Source organism: Lepisosteus oculatus, chromosome 7 (genome assembly GCF_040954835.1).
Source record: "Lepisosteus oculatus isolate fLepOcu1 chromosome 7, fLepOcu1.hap2, whole genome shotgun sequence".
NCBI classification, from domain to species: Eukaryota; Metazoa; Chordata; class Actinopteri; order Semionotiformes; family Lepisosteidae; genus Lepisosteus; species Lepisosteus oculatus.
Genome location: NC_090702.1, coordinates 37046176 through 37063608, shown reverse-complemented (window position 1 = coordinate 37063608; position 17433 = coordinate 37046176). Strand labels below are relative to the sequence as shown.

Below are 17433 nucleotides of genomic sequence, written 5' to 3'. Positions count from 1 at the left end.
TGGAAACTAGATAAAAGAGGTTCACATTTAAATAATCCCCCAAATTATTGCTTGTTATTAGAGATAATTTTAAAATATTTATGTTTGGGAATTTGGGAATCACATTTTTAGTTTTCCATATTTTCCATATTTTAGTTGTGTTGACAGTATGATGGAACATACCATATTTAGAAGTAACATGCCAGAAACAACATTAGAACAGTTACAGTTTATGGTATTGCCCAAGAATCTGAAGAATTAGACATAAAAAGTGCAGCAATTTTAAGGACAAAATCTGAAGTAGGTTTGGCTACTAATAAATTTTTCAGTTCAGTTGGTGCAGTAGTTCATAATAACAAGATTTTGAAAGCATTATTGAATATGTGCATCCGGCTGCCAACTTGGTTGATGTGGGATCAATCTTTGTCACATATACATTGTCATGTCTCTGTCACAACACATTCCATGTTTGAAGGTGAGGGGCTACTGTATGTGGTGTTCAAAAAGTGTGAGTTGGAAAGTCTGAAAGAGAAAAGAAGACAATAATAATCCATATGATCATTTTAGGCTTAAACATTTGTAAACCAAAACTTTTCATGTTCCTTTACAAAGAAAATGTATGTTTCTTTTTGTAGTTTGTGTGAAAGACAAGTACTGCGTTTAGTGTTTATGCCTTACTGCTCCTGGGTCCTGAGTGTAAATTTAAACTTTGGCCTCTTGTGGAATGTTCATGCTTCTCTGTGTGGGTTTTTTTCAGCCTGCTTCTACTCCTCCCATGTTGGACCAGCTTACTGTCAAGAGTGTAGTCCTGCCTTGCACCCTAGGATTCCAGAATAAGCCCCACTTTTCTTACCAGGAATAAGTGGCTTTGTGATAATGGTTGGATGTTTGATAGACCCACTAACCTTAAGGCATAAGCAGATTGGTATTGTTGGCTTGGATTCATAAAGAAGAAATGTTGCCCTAAGAAGCTGAATTTAATCAGCTGAAAAAGGAGAAAGACAGTTGTCAGTTTAATAAAAAAAAATCCTGAAACAGTTTGTTTCTTTAGGGTAGAAAAGAACATGGATTTCTTTCGTTGAGTTTTCTAGCAAGTTTCACACACGGAACACAAACAGAGGCCTTGTATTGTTTCACTCATTTATATTCTTCCTGCAAATTTTATGCTACATTTACTCATCCTTGGTTAACATTACCTGATATTTTGCATATGGAATCTTAATGTCTTTAGCTTTCTTCTTCCGTGGAGCCCTAATTCCTAGTATTTTCATAGATGTATATTTTTAAATAAAATCTTTAGAAGTATTAATCCCCTGTGTGGAAAAATAATTCTGCTTCTATTTTTCTTGGCAACTGTATATGTGCTTTTTAGTTCAATGTTTGATTAATTCCTGCACGTCTTTTAATTTTAAAACGTAATTAAAAGGGGTGTCTGAATTTAAATACTAGTCCAGTTTTGTCTCCCACAGTCCAATGGCAAGGTCAACACACTGAGAAATTATTGCACTAATGCTAGAGGAAATGTTTTTTCTCTGTAAAGTGATTTTTAATAAAAGTAATACGCTGTGTAAACAAATGTGATGAAAATTAATTTGAGTTAAACCACTAAAGAGTGAGATTAATTTATTTGGTCAATTTCAAGCCACTAAGACTGGTTCCCATTTTTTCAGATTTTTGCTACAGCCAAGTTTATAATCACTGGGCAACTGATTTACATTATCTCTATAAAAAAATGTTTCTGCTCTTATGAGGCTGAATGGTTTTGTTATTGGTTTTAACCCTGTGCCAGTTTTAAAGCTTCAGAACTTCCCTGAAAAAAAAAATTGGAAAAAAAGTTTTATATTGCGGTTCCCACCTGAATCTGTTTGGTATGAATTAGTCACATACAGTACTACAAACTGATTAGGAATAAAGGAGGTATGATTGGTCCTCGTTAGCCAGTAGAGTGGCCGGAGATTAACCACCCATAAGATAGCTCTTTACACCATTTATACCCTGAAGTAGAATATAACTGCTCAGGAAATCTCTAGGCTGGAGCTGAGGCTGGCCTGACATCATAAATCTAATCTGTAACCCACTTTGCCTACTGTACCTGGTTTTCCATTTTTTCCACTTGCTCCTTGGAGAATAAGCTCACCAGTGGGAGAGGAATGGATGTGTGGGGAGAACAAACCATGATTTTACTTTTGCATGTCTAGAAAACTAATCAGTTCCACAATAACTGAGAAATGTTGTCACAATATTACAATATTTTATACGGTAATATGGACAGGTGAACAATTAATCTTCAGTGCTCACTTTAACATTGGGTGTTAAACTGTTAATAATTTAGGAGAGATAGGAGATAATTTAGGAGAGGTTTTGAATGAAAGTAGCACCCGGTACAAATGAGAAGTGGAGAAATGAACTCTGTTACGTCCCTATGTGTGTCTGTATGTTTTGTTTTTTTTTCCACTTCCTGTATTCAGCTACCCCCCCCCATTGGTCCATCGCTACACCATCTTTGCCTTCGTAACATCATCTTCAGTCAGCTTCTCGACATTTGTACCCTATTCCTTGTGTCTACTCTCGTTTTCCCTTATTTGTATTCATAGATCACCTGCGTATTTGTGTGACGTTTTGTGTAAAGGGTTAGTTAAGGTTGTCAGGTTCATTGTGCGCACGTAGTTGGTCTTTGTATTAGAAACACCAGTTAGTACGAGAGAGTGCCTTTTGTCTTGTATGGTTTTAGGTAGTTAGTGAAGTTTAGCCAGGGTGTTAGAAGACGCTGAAGACCGAGTGTTTTGTGTTTTGGTAGTTAGGTCAGCTTCCCCTCACTTTATTAGCCAGCTCTATTTTGTTTGTTATTTTCGTTTCATTGGCATCGCTTAAGTTCCTTTTCCTTTGTGTGTTATTGTGTCCTGTTTACGTATAAGACACTTATTCACTTTGAAAATAAATCCCTTTTGCACCAAACGTGTTGTCACGCTTCCTAAGTCCCTCACCAGAAACCCACCTGCATCCAAATCCATCATAAATGCTACACCCCTTTGTCCCCTAGACACTTGGGGTCATAACAAACTCAAGTAGAATGGTTGATGATCGATTTTGGCCAATTAAGTGCCACTGGCAGATGCTTGAAGATGCAATGGAACATACAGCAGGTGTGTGCGGGAGAAAAAAAATGTTGATATTTGCAATCCTGAAACAATACTGCAGAAACTGTTGCTGTCTGTTCAAAGTGCACATCTTTCAAAGACAACAAAATGAATGGTCTAACTAACATGAGCCTGCTCTTCGCTGTTGGAAATAGAGAAAAAAAATACTATATGGCAGACAACATTATGGAACAAGTAATAGGTTTATTCCATGCTGAAAAGAGAAGTAAGAAAACACAACGTTTCAGCCGTGGAGCCTTCTTCAGGCCCCTTCGTTCTGAAAACCTCCAAGTTAAATACTGAATATCATCTAGTGTATGAAACCGGAGCCATGGTATCTCAGACAACAACGTGTCTAGCTCCTGACTGTAAGGTCCCAGGTTCAATCCCAGGTAGGGGCAAGTGATGTAGCTTGCTCTAATTCCTTCCAGATGGCGCCCAGGTCAATTCAGCTTACTTTCCAAATGAGTACCAGGGGTTAATCCTTCCGGGGGTGATAGGCCGGCCGGAGCGTGATGCTGACCAAATCACCTACACCTCTAGTGTTGCATGGTTGAGAAAAATGGTGACCCTTGCCCCATGTTCCCCATGGGCCTTTTTGGCCTGAAAAGGGACCTACCTAGTGTATGAAAACAGCACAAAGGTATTACTTATTTGCCTAAAAAAGTAGCCACTGAATGTGCATCATTACTGTTATATCATTACATAGCATTCACCAAAAATCAAATGAACTACAAATTAAAGTTGTCTGTAAAGTAATTGTAACGGACCCTATAGTACCCACAACAAGGGCCTGCATGCACAAAAGACCAATGGGGTCAATTGCAACAAACTTGTGGATCTAGTACAACGCTACAGTAAGTTACTTACTAGCCAATATCAGGATCATCCCCAGTTGTGTGCTCAGTTGCAAATAAAGATCCTGCAGAATAAAGTTGGAGACCAACTATGGCACTATTAAGATTAAGCATTGCTGTTCTACCAAGCAAATTAGGAAGGGAGAAGAATATTTGAATTATTAGGACACGTAAAATAATCTGTAGTTCAAAATTAATGTATAATTAGTACTTTGTCTTGTGTATATACTGTATATAGAATTATTGTGATAATTTAATATTAGTTTTAACTTCAGTTTAGTTTATTGTAAAATCCTCCAGATGAGTAGTTCAGGTGGGTAGCTGTGTCAGCATGTGTAGGCTGCAAAGGAACAAGTAATAGGTTTATTCCATGCTGAAAAAAAGAAGAAAGAAAACACAATGTTTTGACCGTGGAGCCTTCTTCAGGTGTCTAGGTGTCATACTCCAGATGAGGGCATGTACAGTGCCTTGCGAAAGTATTCGGCCCCCTTGAACTTTTCAACCTTTTGCCACATTTCAGGCTTCAAACATAAAGATATAAATTTTTTATTTTATGTGAAGAATCACCAACAAGTGGGACACAATTGTGAAGTGGAACGAAATCTATTGGATTTTTGAAACTTTTTTAACTAATAAAAAAATGAAAAGTGGGGCGTGCAAAATTATTCAGCCCCCTTGCGTTAATACTTTGTAGAGCCACCTTTTGCTGCGATTACAGCTGCAAGTCGCTTGGGGTATGTCTCTATCAGTTTTGCACATCGAGAGACTGAAATTCTTGCCCATTCTTCCTTGCAAAATAGCTCGAGCTCAGTGAGGTTGGATGGAGAGCGTTTGTGAACAGCAGTTTTCAGCTCTTTCCACAGATTCTCGATTGGATTCAGGTCTGGACTTTGACTTGGCCATTCAAACACCTGGATACATTTATTTGTGAACCATTCCTTTGTAGATTTTGCTGTATGTTTGGGATCATTGTCTTGTTGGAAGATAAATCTCCGTCCCAGTTTCAGGTCTTTTGCAGACTCCAACAGATTTTCATCCAGAATGGTCCTGTATTTGGCTGCATCCATCTTCCCCTCAATTTTAACCATCTTCCCTGTCCCTGCTGAAGAAAAGCAGGCCCAAACCATGATGCTGCCACCACCATGTTTGACAGTGGGGATGGTGTGTTGAGGGTGATGAGCTGTGTTGCTTTTACGCCAAACATATCGTTTTGCATTGTGGCCAAAAAGTTTGATTTTGGTTTCATCTGACCAGAGCACCTTCTTCCACATGTTTGGGGTGTCTCCCAGGTGGCTTGTGGCAAACTTTAGACGAGACTTTTTATGGATATCTTTGAGAAATGGCTTTCTTCTTGCCACTCTTCCATAAAGGCCAGATTTGTGCAGTGTAAGACTGATTGTTGTCCTATGGACAGACTCTCCCACCTCAGCTGTAGTTCTCTGCAGTTCATCCAGAGTGATCATGGGCCTCTTGGCTGCATCTCTGATCAGTCTTCTCCTTGTCTGAGCTGAAAGTTTAGAGGGACGGCCAGGTCTTGGTAGATTTGCAGTGGTCTGATACTCCTTCCATTTCAAGATGATGGCTTGCACAGTGCTCCTTGGGATGTTTGAAGCTTGGGAAATCTTTTTGTATCCAAATCCGGCTTTAAACTTCTCCACAACAGTATTACGGACCTGCCTGGTGTGTTCCTTGGTCTTCATGATGCTCTCAGCGCTTTCAACAGAACCTTGAGACTATCACAGAGCAGGTGCATTTATACAGAGACTTGATTACACACAGGTGGATTCTATTTATCACCATCAGTCATTTAGGACAACATTGGATCATTCAGAGATCCTCGCTGAACTTCTGGAGTGAGTTTGCTGCACTGAAAGTAAAGGGGCCGAATAATTTTGCACGCCCCACTTTTCATTTTTTTATTAGTTAAAAAAGTTTCAAAAATCCAATAGATTTCGTTCCACTTCACAATTGTGTCCCACTTGTTGGTGATTCTTCACATAAAATAAAAAAATTATATCTTTATGTTTGAAGCCTGAAATGTGGCAAAAGGTTGAAAAGTTCAAGGGGGCCGAATACTTTCGCAAGGCACTGTAACTATCAATGGGATGCTCTTTCAATGTCCATGAGCCACAAAAGAGTACATTTGAATTTGATTACAGTATGTGGTATATCATAGTGACTTTCACCGATAAAGTATACTGATTCATACGGAGAAATTTTAGACACTTAAGTAAGCACACTGGTAACTTTTTATGCTCATGCTCTTTGTGCTACATTTATTGCACTTAATCTGATTGCAAAAGGGAATAAGCTCTTTCTGTCAACGTTCTTTCCATTTTCCTTCTCACCTTCTTTCCATCTTCTGGTACTTTCTGATATATGCACTTTAACTCTGTAAACTATTATTATGTATATAGGTTCCATAGATGTACTATACATAGAGTATTTGCACAGACATATGATCTATACCAGTTAGCAGCCATATCACCCTGCAACTCACAACTGGCAACCCACTGAAGCTAAGCAGGTGTGAGCCTGGTCAGTACCTGGATGGGAGACCTCCTGGGAAAAACTAAGGTTGCTGCTGGAAGAGATGTTAGTGGGGCCAGCGGGGGGGCGCTCACCCTGCGGTCCATGTGGGTCCTAATGTCCCAGTATAGTGACGGGGACACTATACTGTAAACAGGCGCCGTCCTTCGGATGAGACGTAAAACCGAGGTCCTGACTCTCTGTGGTCATTAAAAATCCCAGGGCGCTTCTTGAAAAGAGTAGGGGTGTAACCCCGGTGTCCTGGCCAAATTTCCAATTGGCCCTTACCAATCATGGCCTCCTAATAATCCCCATCTATGAACTGGCTACATTACTCTGCTCTCCTCCCCACTGATATCTGATGTGTGGCGAGCGTTCTGGCGCACTATGGCTGCCGTCGCATCATCCAGGTGGATGCTGCAAATTGGTGGTGGTGGAGGGGAGTCCCCATTACCTGTAAAGCGCTTTGAGTGGAGTGTCCAGAAAAGCGCTATATAAGTGTAAGCAATTATTATTATTATTATTATTATTATTACACAATGTTTAAAGTTTCAATACTTTCCTTTTGTTTTATGTCAATTGCTTCTTGTTTAATTTGTATCTGATTCTAGACTTTTCAGTTCTTACTGTTTATCTTCCCTATTTGTAGTCTGAAAAAAATATTCCCTGAAGATTGGCCTTGATATAAAGATTAATCTTTAAAAATACAAATGACAAGACACTAATGAGATTTTCACCATCATCAAAATCACTTCACAACAAAAAGTACAGGAAATCCATGCCTGAAAACTGTGCTGCCCTTTGTTGTTAGTAGTAGAGGTACAATTATGCACAAAACAATGACCCAATCTCACATTGCACAAAAGATCGTTGAATTTAAGGTAACACTTCATTTGAAATTTGCTGCACAATGTCTTCATAATTCTTTCATAACTGCAACACAACACATTATAATCGCATGCATAATGCTTTACAGGGACATGTGCAAATGTGGAATACCAGTAAATTCAAATGTGCAAATGATTTTACCATTGCATCATAGTAAATGCTATACATTATATAATGCCCAGTGATCAAAATCAGCTTCTTAATGACTAAATGTATAATGTTGTCTGTTTCTAATGTACTGTAATATAGTAGTGTTAAGTTAGTAGTAGCATGGTTTCATGCTTAATATAAGGTGACTTATCTGAATCAGTGCACGTAGAGTATCTGCTGATATGCAAACAATTCAAAGGATGACTCCAGAGAACCGAGACATCTGTTGAAACTCCTGCCTGCTTTGGCTCTTGGAGTTCATATAACAGAGAAAACAAATTCCCCTGCATGTTTCACTAAAGCTCCAGGAACATGATGTACTACATGCTGACTAGGTAAAACCCACACTGACTTTTATTTCAACACTCCTCTGAAAGGAGCCAGTGGTAATATGATTTTGCTGAAATTACCATAGGCAATAGGTAAAATGCTTCTGTAATATCTTTCCAAGCCTCAGAATCTGCCTGCAATAATGGCCATTATTTTTCACACTTTCCTTGTTAAGTCAGAGGTGACCTACAGTACTTATACTGTACGTTCACTGTCTGTGGTATTTCAAAAGAGACAGGGGATTGGACACCCTGAAAAGAATATCTCCATCTTTCTTCTTTCAACACGTGCAATTTCTCTGTAAACCAACAAAGTACTGTACTTGCCCAATTACAGGTACTGTAAATTTGTTTGGAAATACCTTGCTTATACTGTATTAACAAGTTTAGAATTGGAAACTCTGCTGCATTTGGAAAAATGTAACTTAAAAAGTGTGTCTGCTGTACTTGATTTAATTGGTTCCTGATTGAACAGATGAAAGGACTCTGGTCTGATTTGCATGTTAATTAATTAGTTAGCCTGCATTTTGCCTAATATGCAGACAACAAAAATAAATAGCATAATCATACCGTGTAATGGTTTTATGTAAAAAATGTCAGTTTTTAAGTGCACATTAAAATACTTCTTTTTTCCTTTTAGACCCATAGAAACAGGGTAAGATAATTACAACAGCAGACAGGCTGTGAATGTGTGTCAAACTGTTGGCAGGTGAAACCCACTAATGAGAAAACTTGGAGACTGCTCAGTTCTCTGGGTATTAATGTAAATGAGAGGTAGTGTTAAGGAATCCTAAAATTCAAATCCGTTGTTTATTTTAATTATTAAAATCTAATCATTTTCAGTTAATGACACCACACTATTGGTCATACCTGTACAGTATGCCTTATTTGTTATAACTGTAAACTTATTATTCATTTTGTTTCTTTTTCTTTTTATTATGTTTTTTAGCCTTCCTTATTGCTTGAAAGTTGAAACTGAAAAGTTTTAAAACATTGATTATTTTTCTGGCATCCTGGAATGTTTAAGTGTTCTACAACCTATTTTGAAAACCACTGCTATATATTTAAAGGAACAGTGCATACTCATAATATAATGCAATGAAGCAGAAAAATACAAAAAAGAAATCTAGTGGTGGTAAAAAAATCTTATTTTTAATTCTTAAAAAATACTTTGCTACTATCTTTCTGCAAAAATTAAATGTGTCCAAATTAGATAGATTCTATTATATAAATAATTTATTTGTTCAAAGAGTAGGTGGTGTGTAAGCAGTTATTCATAAAGTTACCAACTGACCACATACTCATAAATAATTTGTTTCTAATGACTCATGTGAAGCATATGTGAAAAAGGGGTGATTATGTGTCTGTGGATTAGTACACTGTGACTGAGCTGAAGTGTAAATACTGGGACAGGTCTGAGACCTGCTCTTTTGCAGTACTGTATGTGTAAATTTTTATCCAGATAATGCAAAACTATATTCTCACAAAACTAATTTAAAGGGAATACCAGTTAATTCATAAATACAAGGATAGAATGTTTGTGTTTGTTTCTATTTTTTGCAAAGCAAATAATACTCTTGATTACATTCACAAATACTTTTTATGTGCAGTACAAGGTAGGTATTAAACTTAGGAGCTAATAAATGTTTGTTTGATTGTTTTGTTAATGTCATGTCCTGTTGTTTCAGTTGCACCTGCACATAAAATGAATAATTTTAAGTCTCTAATCACAATTCAAGCAGATGAATTTATCAGCTTGGACAGTTTAGGAAAAGGAGTAGCTCTTGAAGAATAACAAAAGCCCAACCTTGTCTGCTCTTGGTCAACAGTGAGATGTGAATTGTGTAGTACAAAGAAGTACAAAGAGATCTATTTATATATCTTAAAAGGAAAGTACTTGGTCTGCTGTTGAAAACAGGATACATGTTTCTCAGTGTACAGCTTCCTGGACGTCAGCCATACACCTGCAGAAGCTAGGACACCACCAAGAGTCTCTTGAGACCATGATTTCAGTCATATAAAGGCTGACAATATAAATACTCTTTTTCAGTTAGAGACAGTTATCGTACCCTCCTTTAAAGATACAATACTTTACAATATACACCAGGTATGTAAACACATCAAATTGTATACATATTATCACTAGTGTACATACATTTTCATTGTATGTTTTATTTATATTTGTCATATGATACAGCTGTATCCAGTAAACTAATTTAAACTGGGAAAAGATTTCATAAAAAGAACATAGATACATAAGTTTTAAGTACTGTACATATTCCATTTTCTATTCTACATGTTAATCCCATATACCAAGCTTTAGCTGGACAAGGACACTATACTTAAAGAATTGCAATAATTAAAATTAAGCTATATTATTTAAACATTATTATGGCAGTTTAGGAATTTATGGTATATACTGATTTTTTCTTGAATTTGGTACATTTTTTTAAAACCTCTGCATTGATGGACACCATATTTGAGGGCATGTCATACTTTTATAGTATGAGACATTTATGCTGAGTTCTAGTCTAAAGTGTGCTGACACTAGCATCCAAGTCATGCTGGATTAAGTTGGTTCAGTTTGCAATTAAACTGTTTTGCAATCTTGCAAATAAAATGCATAAAACCAGTCACATAAAGCCAAGTCCAAGATATTCTCTTTCAGAGCATTTAATTAACCCCAGAGCAGGGTTAGATTTTATGTATTAAGTATTCTGTGTGCTAAATGGCAGGTTCAAATAACACCATCAACTTAAACATGTTTTAAATCAAAATATTGTTGCTTATGACTAAAAAAACAAATAAAACCTGAAGATATATCTGTGTGACCACTTCCTTTCTTGTCGCCCAGGTGCAGCAGCTTTTTTTTCATTCCTCCCCACAGTGTGTTGAATAATCAGTATAAACCTGAAACTGTTTTTCACTTTTCAGTATTAATCACTTCAGTTACTGTCACGCTGAGCCATTCCCAGAAAAAAAAGCTCCATTCAAATAAACAAATAGTGAAGTGTCTCTGAGATAATAATGGGAAGCATTTAGACAATAAAAAGAAAATGTATTAAATTAATATTTTTCTCAGATGATTTCCATGGATATTCCAACAACATATCAAAGGCTGAGGGAAGACAAAGTTTTGTATTAAATAGTATTAAAACAGAAGAAGCAGAAATGTTATGTGCAATAGAAACACTTAAGATAAAAAAAAATACCTACGGCCTGATGATATTCTATATGCTGTATTAAAGTAAACTAGATAAGATAAGATCCCTTTATTAGCCATATACAATTTATTGTACTAGGAATTTTTCTTTTCGCATGCCCCAGCTTGCTCTCCATGAGACACACAGACACACAGTTATTCATAGACCGTATACAACAATTCCTCCCACAGTCACTTTAATGGGTAATATACGTGAAATGATTTATATAAACACAAATTCTTCTTAAGTAGCTTCTTCAAGCTCAGTTTCACATTTTATATCTATAGTTTATGATTTTGTTACCTGCTTGTAATACTGTGTAGTACTCTAGTAAGTGTCATCGTCTAGTCTTGAATTTTGTCTAAATATTTATTTCCTTTTTAGCTTCCATGGTGTTTGCTAATACCCTATTGTGGTGTTAATTGCAAATGTCACTAGTTTACTAGCTGTATCAGTTACCCAGAAATGGTTTATACTTGTACATTGTCTGCAGCTATATGCCCTACTTATGTTGAGAGTGAGCTTTGTACATTCTAGGCTTACATTGATTAAACAATTTCCTACACTGCAAAAAAGAGTACATTCACTTTCTTGTGTGAAAGTCCTGTTGAGCTGCAAAGTTGTTTGAGCAACTGACACTCTTCCTCACTGTGTTTTCTGTTATCACTCCATGGGTCTCTATCAAACTCTGCTGTGTCCTCAGTCCCAGACACTGGGTTGAGTGAACTGGAGGTTATACAGTAAACTGCTGCCTCCGCTGTAATGACGAGTCAGTCTACTTTAACTGAGCAGCAGAACTGAGAACAGCAGGCTTTTTTTTACCGAAAGGCTTGTGGGAATCTGTAACAAGCTACCCAGCCATGTTGTCAAAACCGATACCCTGGCTTCCTTTAAAAACCAGCTGGGTAAAACCCTTGGATCATTTAGCTAATAGCAACCTTTCTTATGTCATTGCATGCACCTCTTTGACTTTAAAACTAACCGCAATCCTGTCTACCTGGATGACATTTTCTTGTTTGAGATGGGGGAGTGGAGTTTTCTTTCACAGCTGATAGAAATGATGTTTTAGTAGTAAGTGCAATGATAGGTTATGTACAGTATAGAAGAAACAGAACGATATTATTTTGAAGACCTCCTGTTAGAAGCATTATAATGATCAAGCAGTTGCTACTTCTTTTTTACAACTCACAGCTTACACAGAGGTCTTACCTGTTATTTCATCAGGTACCGTACCTTTGAATTGAGGATGAAAAGGAATTGTTAGAGAACATGCATTTTGCTCAATGCAGTATATTGTTAAACTGCATTACCCACTGCATTAACTTTAGGACTTTTAAAACTTGCATATTGTTTTGTAATATTGTTAATGAGCACATACAATATTTTAACATTTCAAATAATGTCAATTGTGTTAATATTATGTTTTCTATTTTTGCAGTTTGTGTTTTATATACACAAGGAGTTGGCAATAAAGAATGGAGAGAAGTAAGTATAACTGTATTTACATTCCTGTGCACATTTTTTTAGGCACCGAAACATTGTAATCTATAAGGGAGGGTCTGACAAAGACATCTCTCTCATTATACATTGTTATAGGAGTACAGGAAAGATTAAATAAATCATATAACAAAATAAATTAAATAACAAAAAATCTTGTTAAGCACTGAAACATGAGTGTAATGTGCATGTTACAATCATACTAGCACTAGATATTAGCAAAACCGTTCCTTGAAATTACCATAGGTCCAACAAATTATTTTAAAATAATGATTACCGATATAGTTGGCTCCTACAGATGCAGCCATTCAAAGTTCGCCGTAAAAACCCGTACTGCACGCAACTATGCACGAGCCACCACGCCGTACCTCGGTACGTGATTGGCTGGCCAAAATGACCGACAGGGGCACTTGTGGTGCATTGGTCAGTAGTGAAAAGATTTAATCATTCTCTTTACTGTGCACATTTTATTCTGCTTAGAATTGAATATTTATATGGAATTTTACAACTAAAGGGAAATTGTAGTAGCTGAGCATAAAAAGAGGAGCATAACGCATCTGAAGGTCATAAACGATATTAATTTAGGAACATAAACATATTATGTAAACTGTATATTGCTGGTATTGGTAGTTTAAAGAAAAAATATGCACCACTATTCCATTCCTCCCTAAACATTTTAAGCATCAAAGTCTTAAATGTGGTTATTTAGGAAATGTTTTTATGTGCTCCTTCTGACCATATTACTGTACGTTTATATACTTTGTGAAAATTGATCGTTTTAACCTTTTAACATTTTTGCCTGTTTGACTCTTACTTTTGTAGGTCTTTACATTTACCCATAAATATTCCAATACCCTTACATAGTGTTAGCCCTAAACAAATTATACAAAAAGGTACTGTATGGGCAATAAATGGAGAGTAGTGCCACAAATACAAAAGTTGTAATAGTCCAAGCAAACCACATTAAGAGTGTGTTTTGAGTCGGTAATGTCATCATAATTATACTTTTCTTAAGGCATGGAACATTCTATTTGATTTAATAAATATCACAGCTGAAAGGGGTATTTTCCATCTTTTATACTTGTCACTTATTTTTATTCTTTTGTCAGCTTTCCTTTTTGTGGAGATAAAGCATTTTGGTGCTCACTCCTAAATGCACAGTATGGCTTGAGGCCAGTTTCCATCACTTCAGACTCTCAGATCATCCCTTTGTTAAAAGACAGCCGTTTTGACAGAGCCCTGCTTTAAAACTTACATCTGGAAACTGTAACATACTATTAAATCAAATTTCTACACAGTTGATTCTGAAACAAAACGATTTACAAATTAATGGGTAATTCATTTCTGTGATCATTTATTTGTCAGTCAGACATTTTTTAAAATACATATGAAAACAATATTCATACCATTTGAACAGAATATATTTCATGCTGCACTGTCATGGCATGGAGCAGAATAGCTCTGTTTAAAAGGGTAGTGTTTAAAAGACATCAATAATTACTGTATAATGCTTGATAAGGACAATTAAGAACTTAGTAATTATTAGCTGCTGTTACCAAGGGTCTGTAAGCTGGTATTACAGAATTCCTGCACTTTCAATAGGCTTACATTTAATTAATTAACTAATGTATCTATTAACCAATGTACCCACTAACTAAAGGTTTTGGACTGCACTTTAGCAATTTCTAAGAAAATGGACTGTATTTAATCTCCTAGTAATCATAATTAATTCAGTGGAATTTTAGTTTTAAGTTTTTAGTGGAATAATTAAGACAATAAATTGTCTTGGAAACCATAGTGTAAGACTACCTCAATACAATACTATTGAAACTTGTTTAGATAGCTCAAGTACAAGTGTGAGAATTTGTCAATGACTTGCTGTCATTTTTTCAAGATTCAAAATTTTCAAGATTTTTTCAAATATGAAAGTATATATATATAATGTATATTACATGTTAAAAAATTGTAAACATGTTTTCAGTACTTACCAAGCTGACATTGATTCTTTGTATGAAAATTTAACTTGCATAATAAAGAAAATAGAAGAATAATACCTTGTGGGTAGTTTTTTAACTAGACGATTCCATCCAATTTCAGTTTGAACATCCACTTTTTAATGTATTTAATGTAGCATTTCTTGTCAAAACACATTGTTCACATTTCATTGTATATGCTAGCTAAAACACATTTCATTGTATATTCTTGGTAAGAATGTAAAAATGTAATTTGATCGATAGATGTATGTTGTTTTATTTAATATTATATGTAGAAGTGAATTGAAAATGAATACTGTCTTGATAACCTAATGATTTAAAATTAATTTTATGTCTTCATGAATAGCTATAAGCAGTCTTTGATCAAGGGTGAAACTGGAGATTTGGTTCAATTCCAATTTTTTTTCATAGATCATTTTCTTCTTTCACAGTTTGGGAGGACAGAAGTTATCGACAACACATTGAATCCTGATTTTGTACGGAAATTTATTCTAGACTATTTCTTTGAAGAGAGACAAAACCTCCGATTTGATTTGTAAGTACTTAAATTATAAGTTACAGTGCATGTAATTTGCCATTACTAATAGATTTTGCTGCTCAGCAGGCCTACCCTGTTAGAGTCTGTATTTAAATAACTCTCAAGAGAAATGAGAGGGTCAGGAAGGGAAACTACCAGTGCCTCAGAGATGTGTAAATAATTGAACCTTTGCAGTAGTAAATTTTAAATCTTATCTTCTTGTTGTCATGGGGATGGAGAATGATTAAGGACTGCAAATTAGTAAAGAGATTTTAGCTGAAAATTTTATTTGTTGTCCCACTAAGGAGGCACCAGAGTAAATGTAAACCGGGGTTGTTTTGAAGCATATAGGTAAGGTATTACTATTTCATGTGACATTAAGAGAATTAAACATTGAGTAGGAATACAATAAAATAAAAATAATCAACGGATTAGTTGCTATTTATTTAGAGGTATCTTCAGTTTGCCACACGTTTCATTGTCAACACTTCATAAACAGTAACGATTCATCAACATCTCATCATGAGTTGACAACAATTTGTAACTGACAATTTAATCAGCAGCAACAATACACCACTGGACTTCTCATCACTGAGAATTCCATTTAATTATGATGCCGACACTGTTAAAGGCGTTAAAAATCAATAGCTATATTGTCACCAGTTATACACAGACACTGTGCAAAAAACAAATTTAGTTTGAATTTAGTCTAGAGGGCATTTCATAAATTAAAAATAGCATATATGCTATAACTTGCAAAGTTCATAAATGAAACACAGCAATGTACTGTCATTTTTAAGACCAATTTCCTCTTTTGTAATAAGGATTACAAAAAGTTAAAAAAAATATTCCAAATATGAATCCTGTATTTCTTCATGGCAGTAATACCCCAGGGTATTATTTGTTTATAATTTCTCATAATGCTTAGCTCTTAGCTCCAAGGATGTACATAGGCATGAAGGCACAACGAACACACAATGGAAGTGAAAATCAGAATGTTAAATAAACAAATGTGTTACTGCAGATGATTTACTTTTAAATGTTTTATTTGTGCATTATTATTGCTTGAAGGAACTGCCCAGTCATAAGCAGACTGTTATTTTTCTTGAGAAAATCAAATTGTATATGAAAAATGAAGTTTTTGTTGTGGCTTCATAATAAATTGTTGGTGTGGCATTGTCATACTGTAGATCTGATATATGATGCATTATTTAATGTGCTCATGGAAACTCCATCCATGCTGTGTATGAATCCATTCCAGTTGTTAGCTTGTTTAGAGTGCTTGTTAACAAGGTGATTATGCAACACTTAGATTTTTTAATCCATTTGGACTTTTCCCTAGTATCTAATTTCCACAAAGATTCTCTAATTTAGTTCAAGTAATTGTTTCCATAACCTTTCATGTAATAGAAGTAAGACTTATTGGTTTATAATTACTTAGTTCACTTATGTAACCCTTCTTATGGGCTGGCACTACATTATCATTTTTTCATTCCATTACTACTACTGCTGTCTTGAGCTACTCTTGGAAGAGTTGTGTTTATGATTTCTGAAAAACATCTAATGTTTCTTTAAATCCAATTGGTATGATACCATTAGACCATGGGTATTTATTTATCTTCAATGCTTCAAGGTCTTGAAAACTTCTGCCTCTTTTATGCTAATACTATTTATTATAGAATTGTGTCATTTGAAAATAGTCATTTATGATATCAGACATTTCCTTGTCTTGAGGTTTCCTATTATTGTCTGGGATATACTTATCATTATCATTAACTGTTCTTTTGCTGTTGTAGTAACTAAAGAACATTTCATTATTTATTTCAGCTTTTTCTCTCTCTTGTACTTTCTATTACCTTTTTTAGCCTTTGCTTGCAATTCATTATACGACTTTTCCTTAACTGAATCCTGTTGTTCTTTAATCGTTTTATTGTACTTTGTCATCCATTCTACATCCTACATCCCTTCTGATTTTATAACTATCTAATCCCATTCTTTTTCTCTTAAACTTGGTCTCAATCCTTCAAAGTCTAATTTCTGTCAGTTGTAAACTTGTTTGGAACTCAACCCATACAATTTAAAAATATTCTTCAACGCATACCATATTGTGATCACAATGTCATATTTTGTTAACTTACAAACAATAGATATACAGTATACATTTTTAATAGCAAATATTTTAAATCAATATGTCAGTGCTTGGACTGAATATGTTTATGGATGAAAAAATATCAATGTTAGCAAAAACAGGAAAGAAAAATCCAAAACGAAAATGTTGATTGTATAACTATTGTATCAGATCCTTCGTTGGATTAATGTGACTAGAGTCCAAGAGTTCTTATTTCTTTGTTGC

General features: G+C 35.3%; 1 protein-coding gene across 1 annotated transcript in view; it reads left to right on the top strand.

Annotated features, from left to right (window-relative positions):
• Positions 1-17433, top strand: part of LOC102683595 (copine-8) — a 166062-nt gene that overhangs the window by 38353 nt on the left and 110276 nt on the right. Inside the window, exons 3-4 of the mRNA XM_006633442.3 lie at positions 12511-12557; positions 14995-15098. Of these exons, the coding sequence (XP_006633505.2) occupies positions 12511-12557; positions 14995-15098 (151 nt within the window). The remainder of the gene's footprint in view (positions 1-12510; positions 12558-14994; positions 15099-17433) is intronic.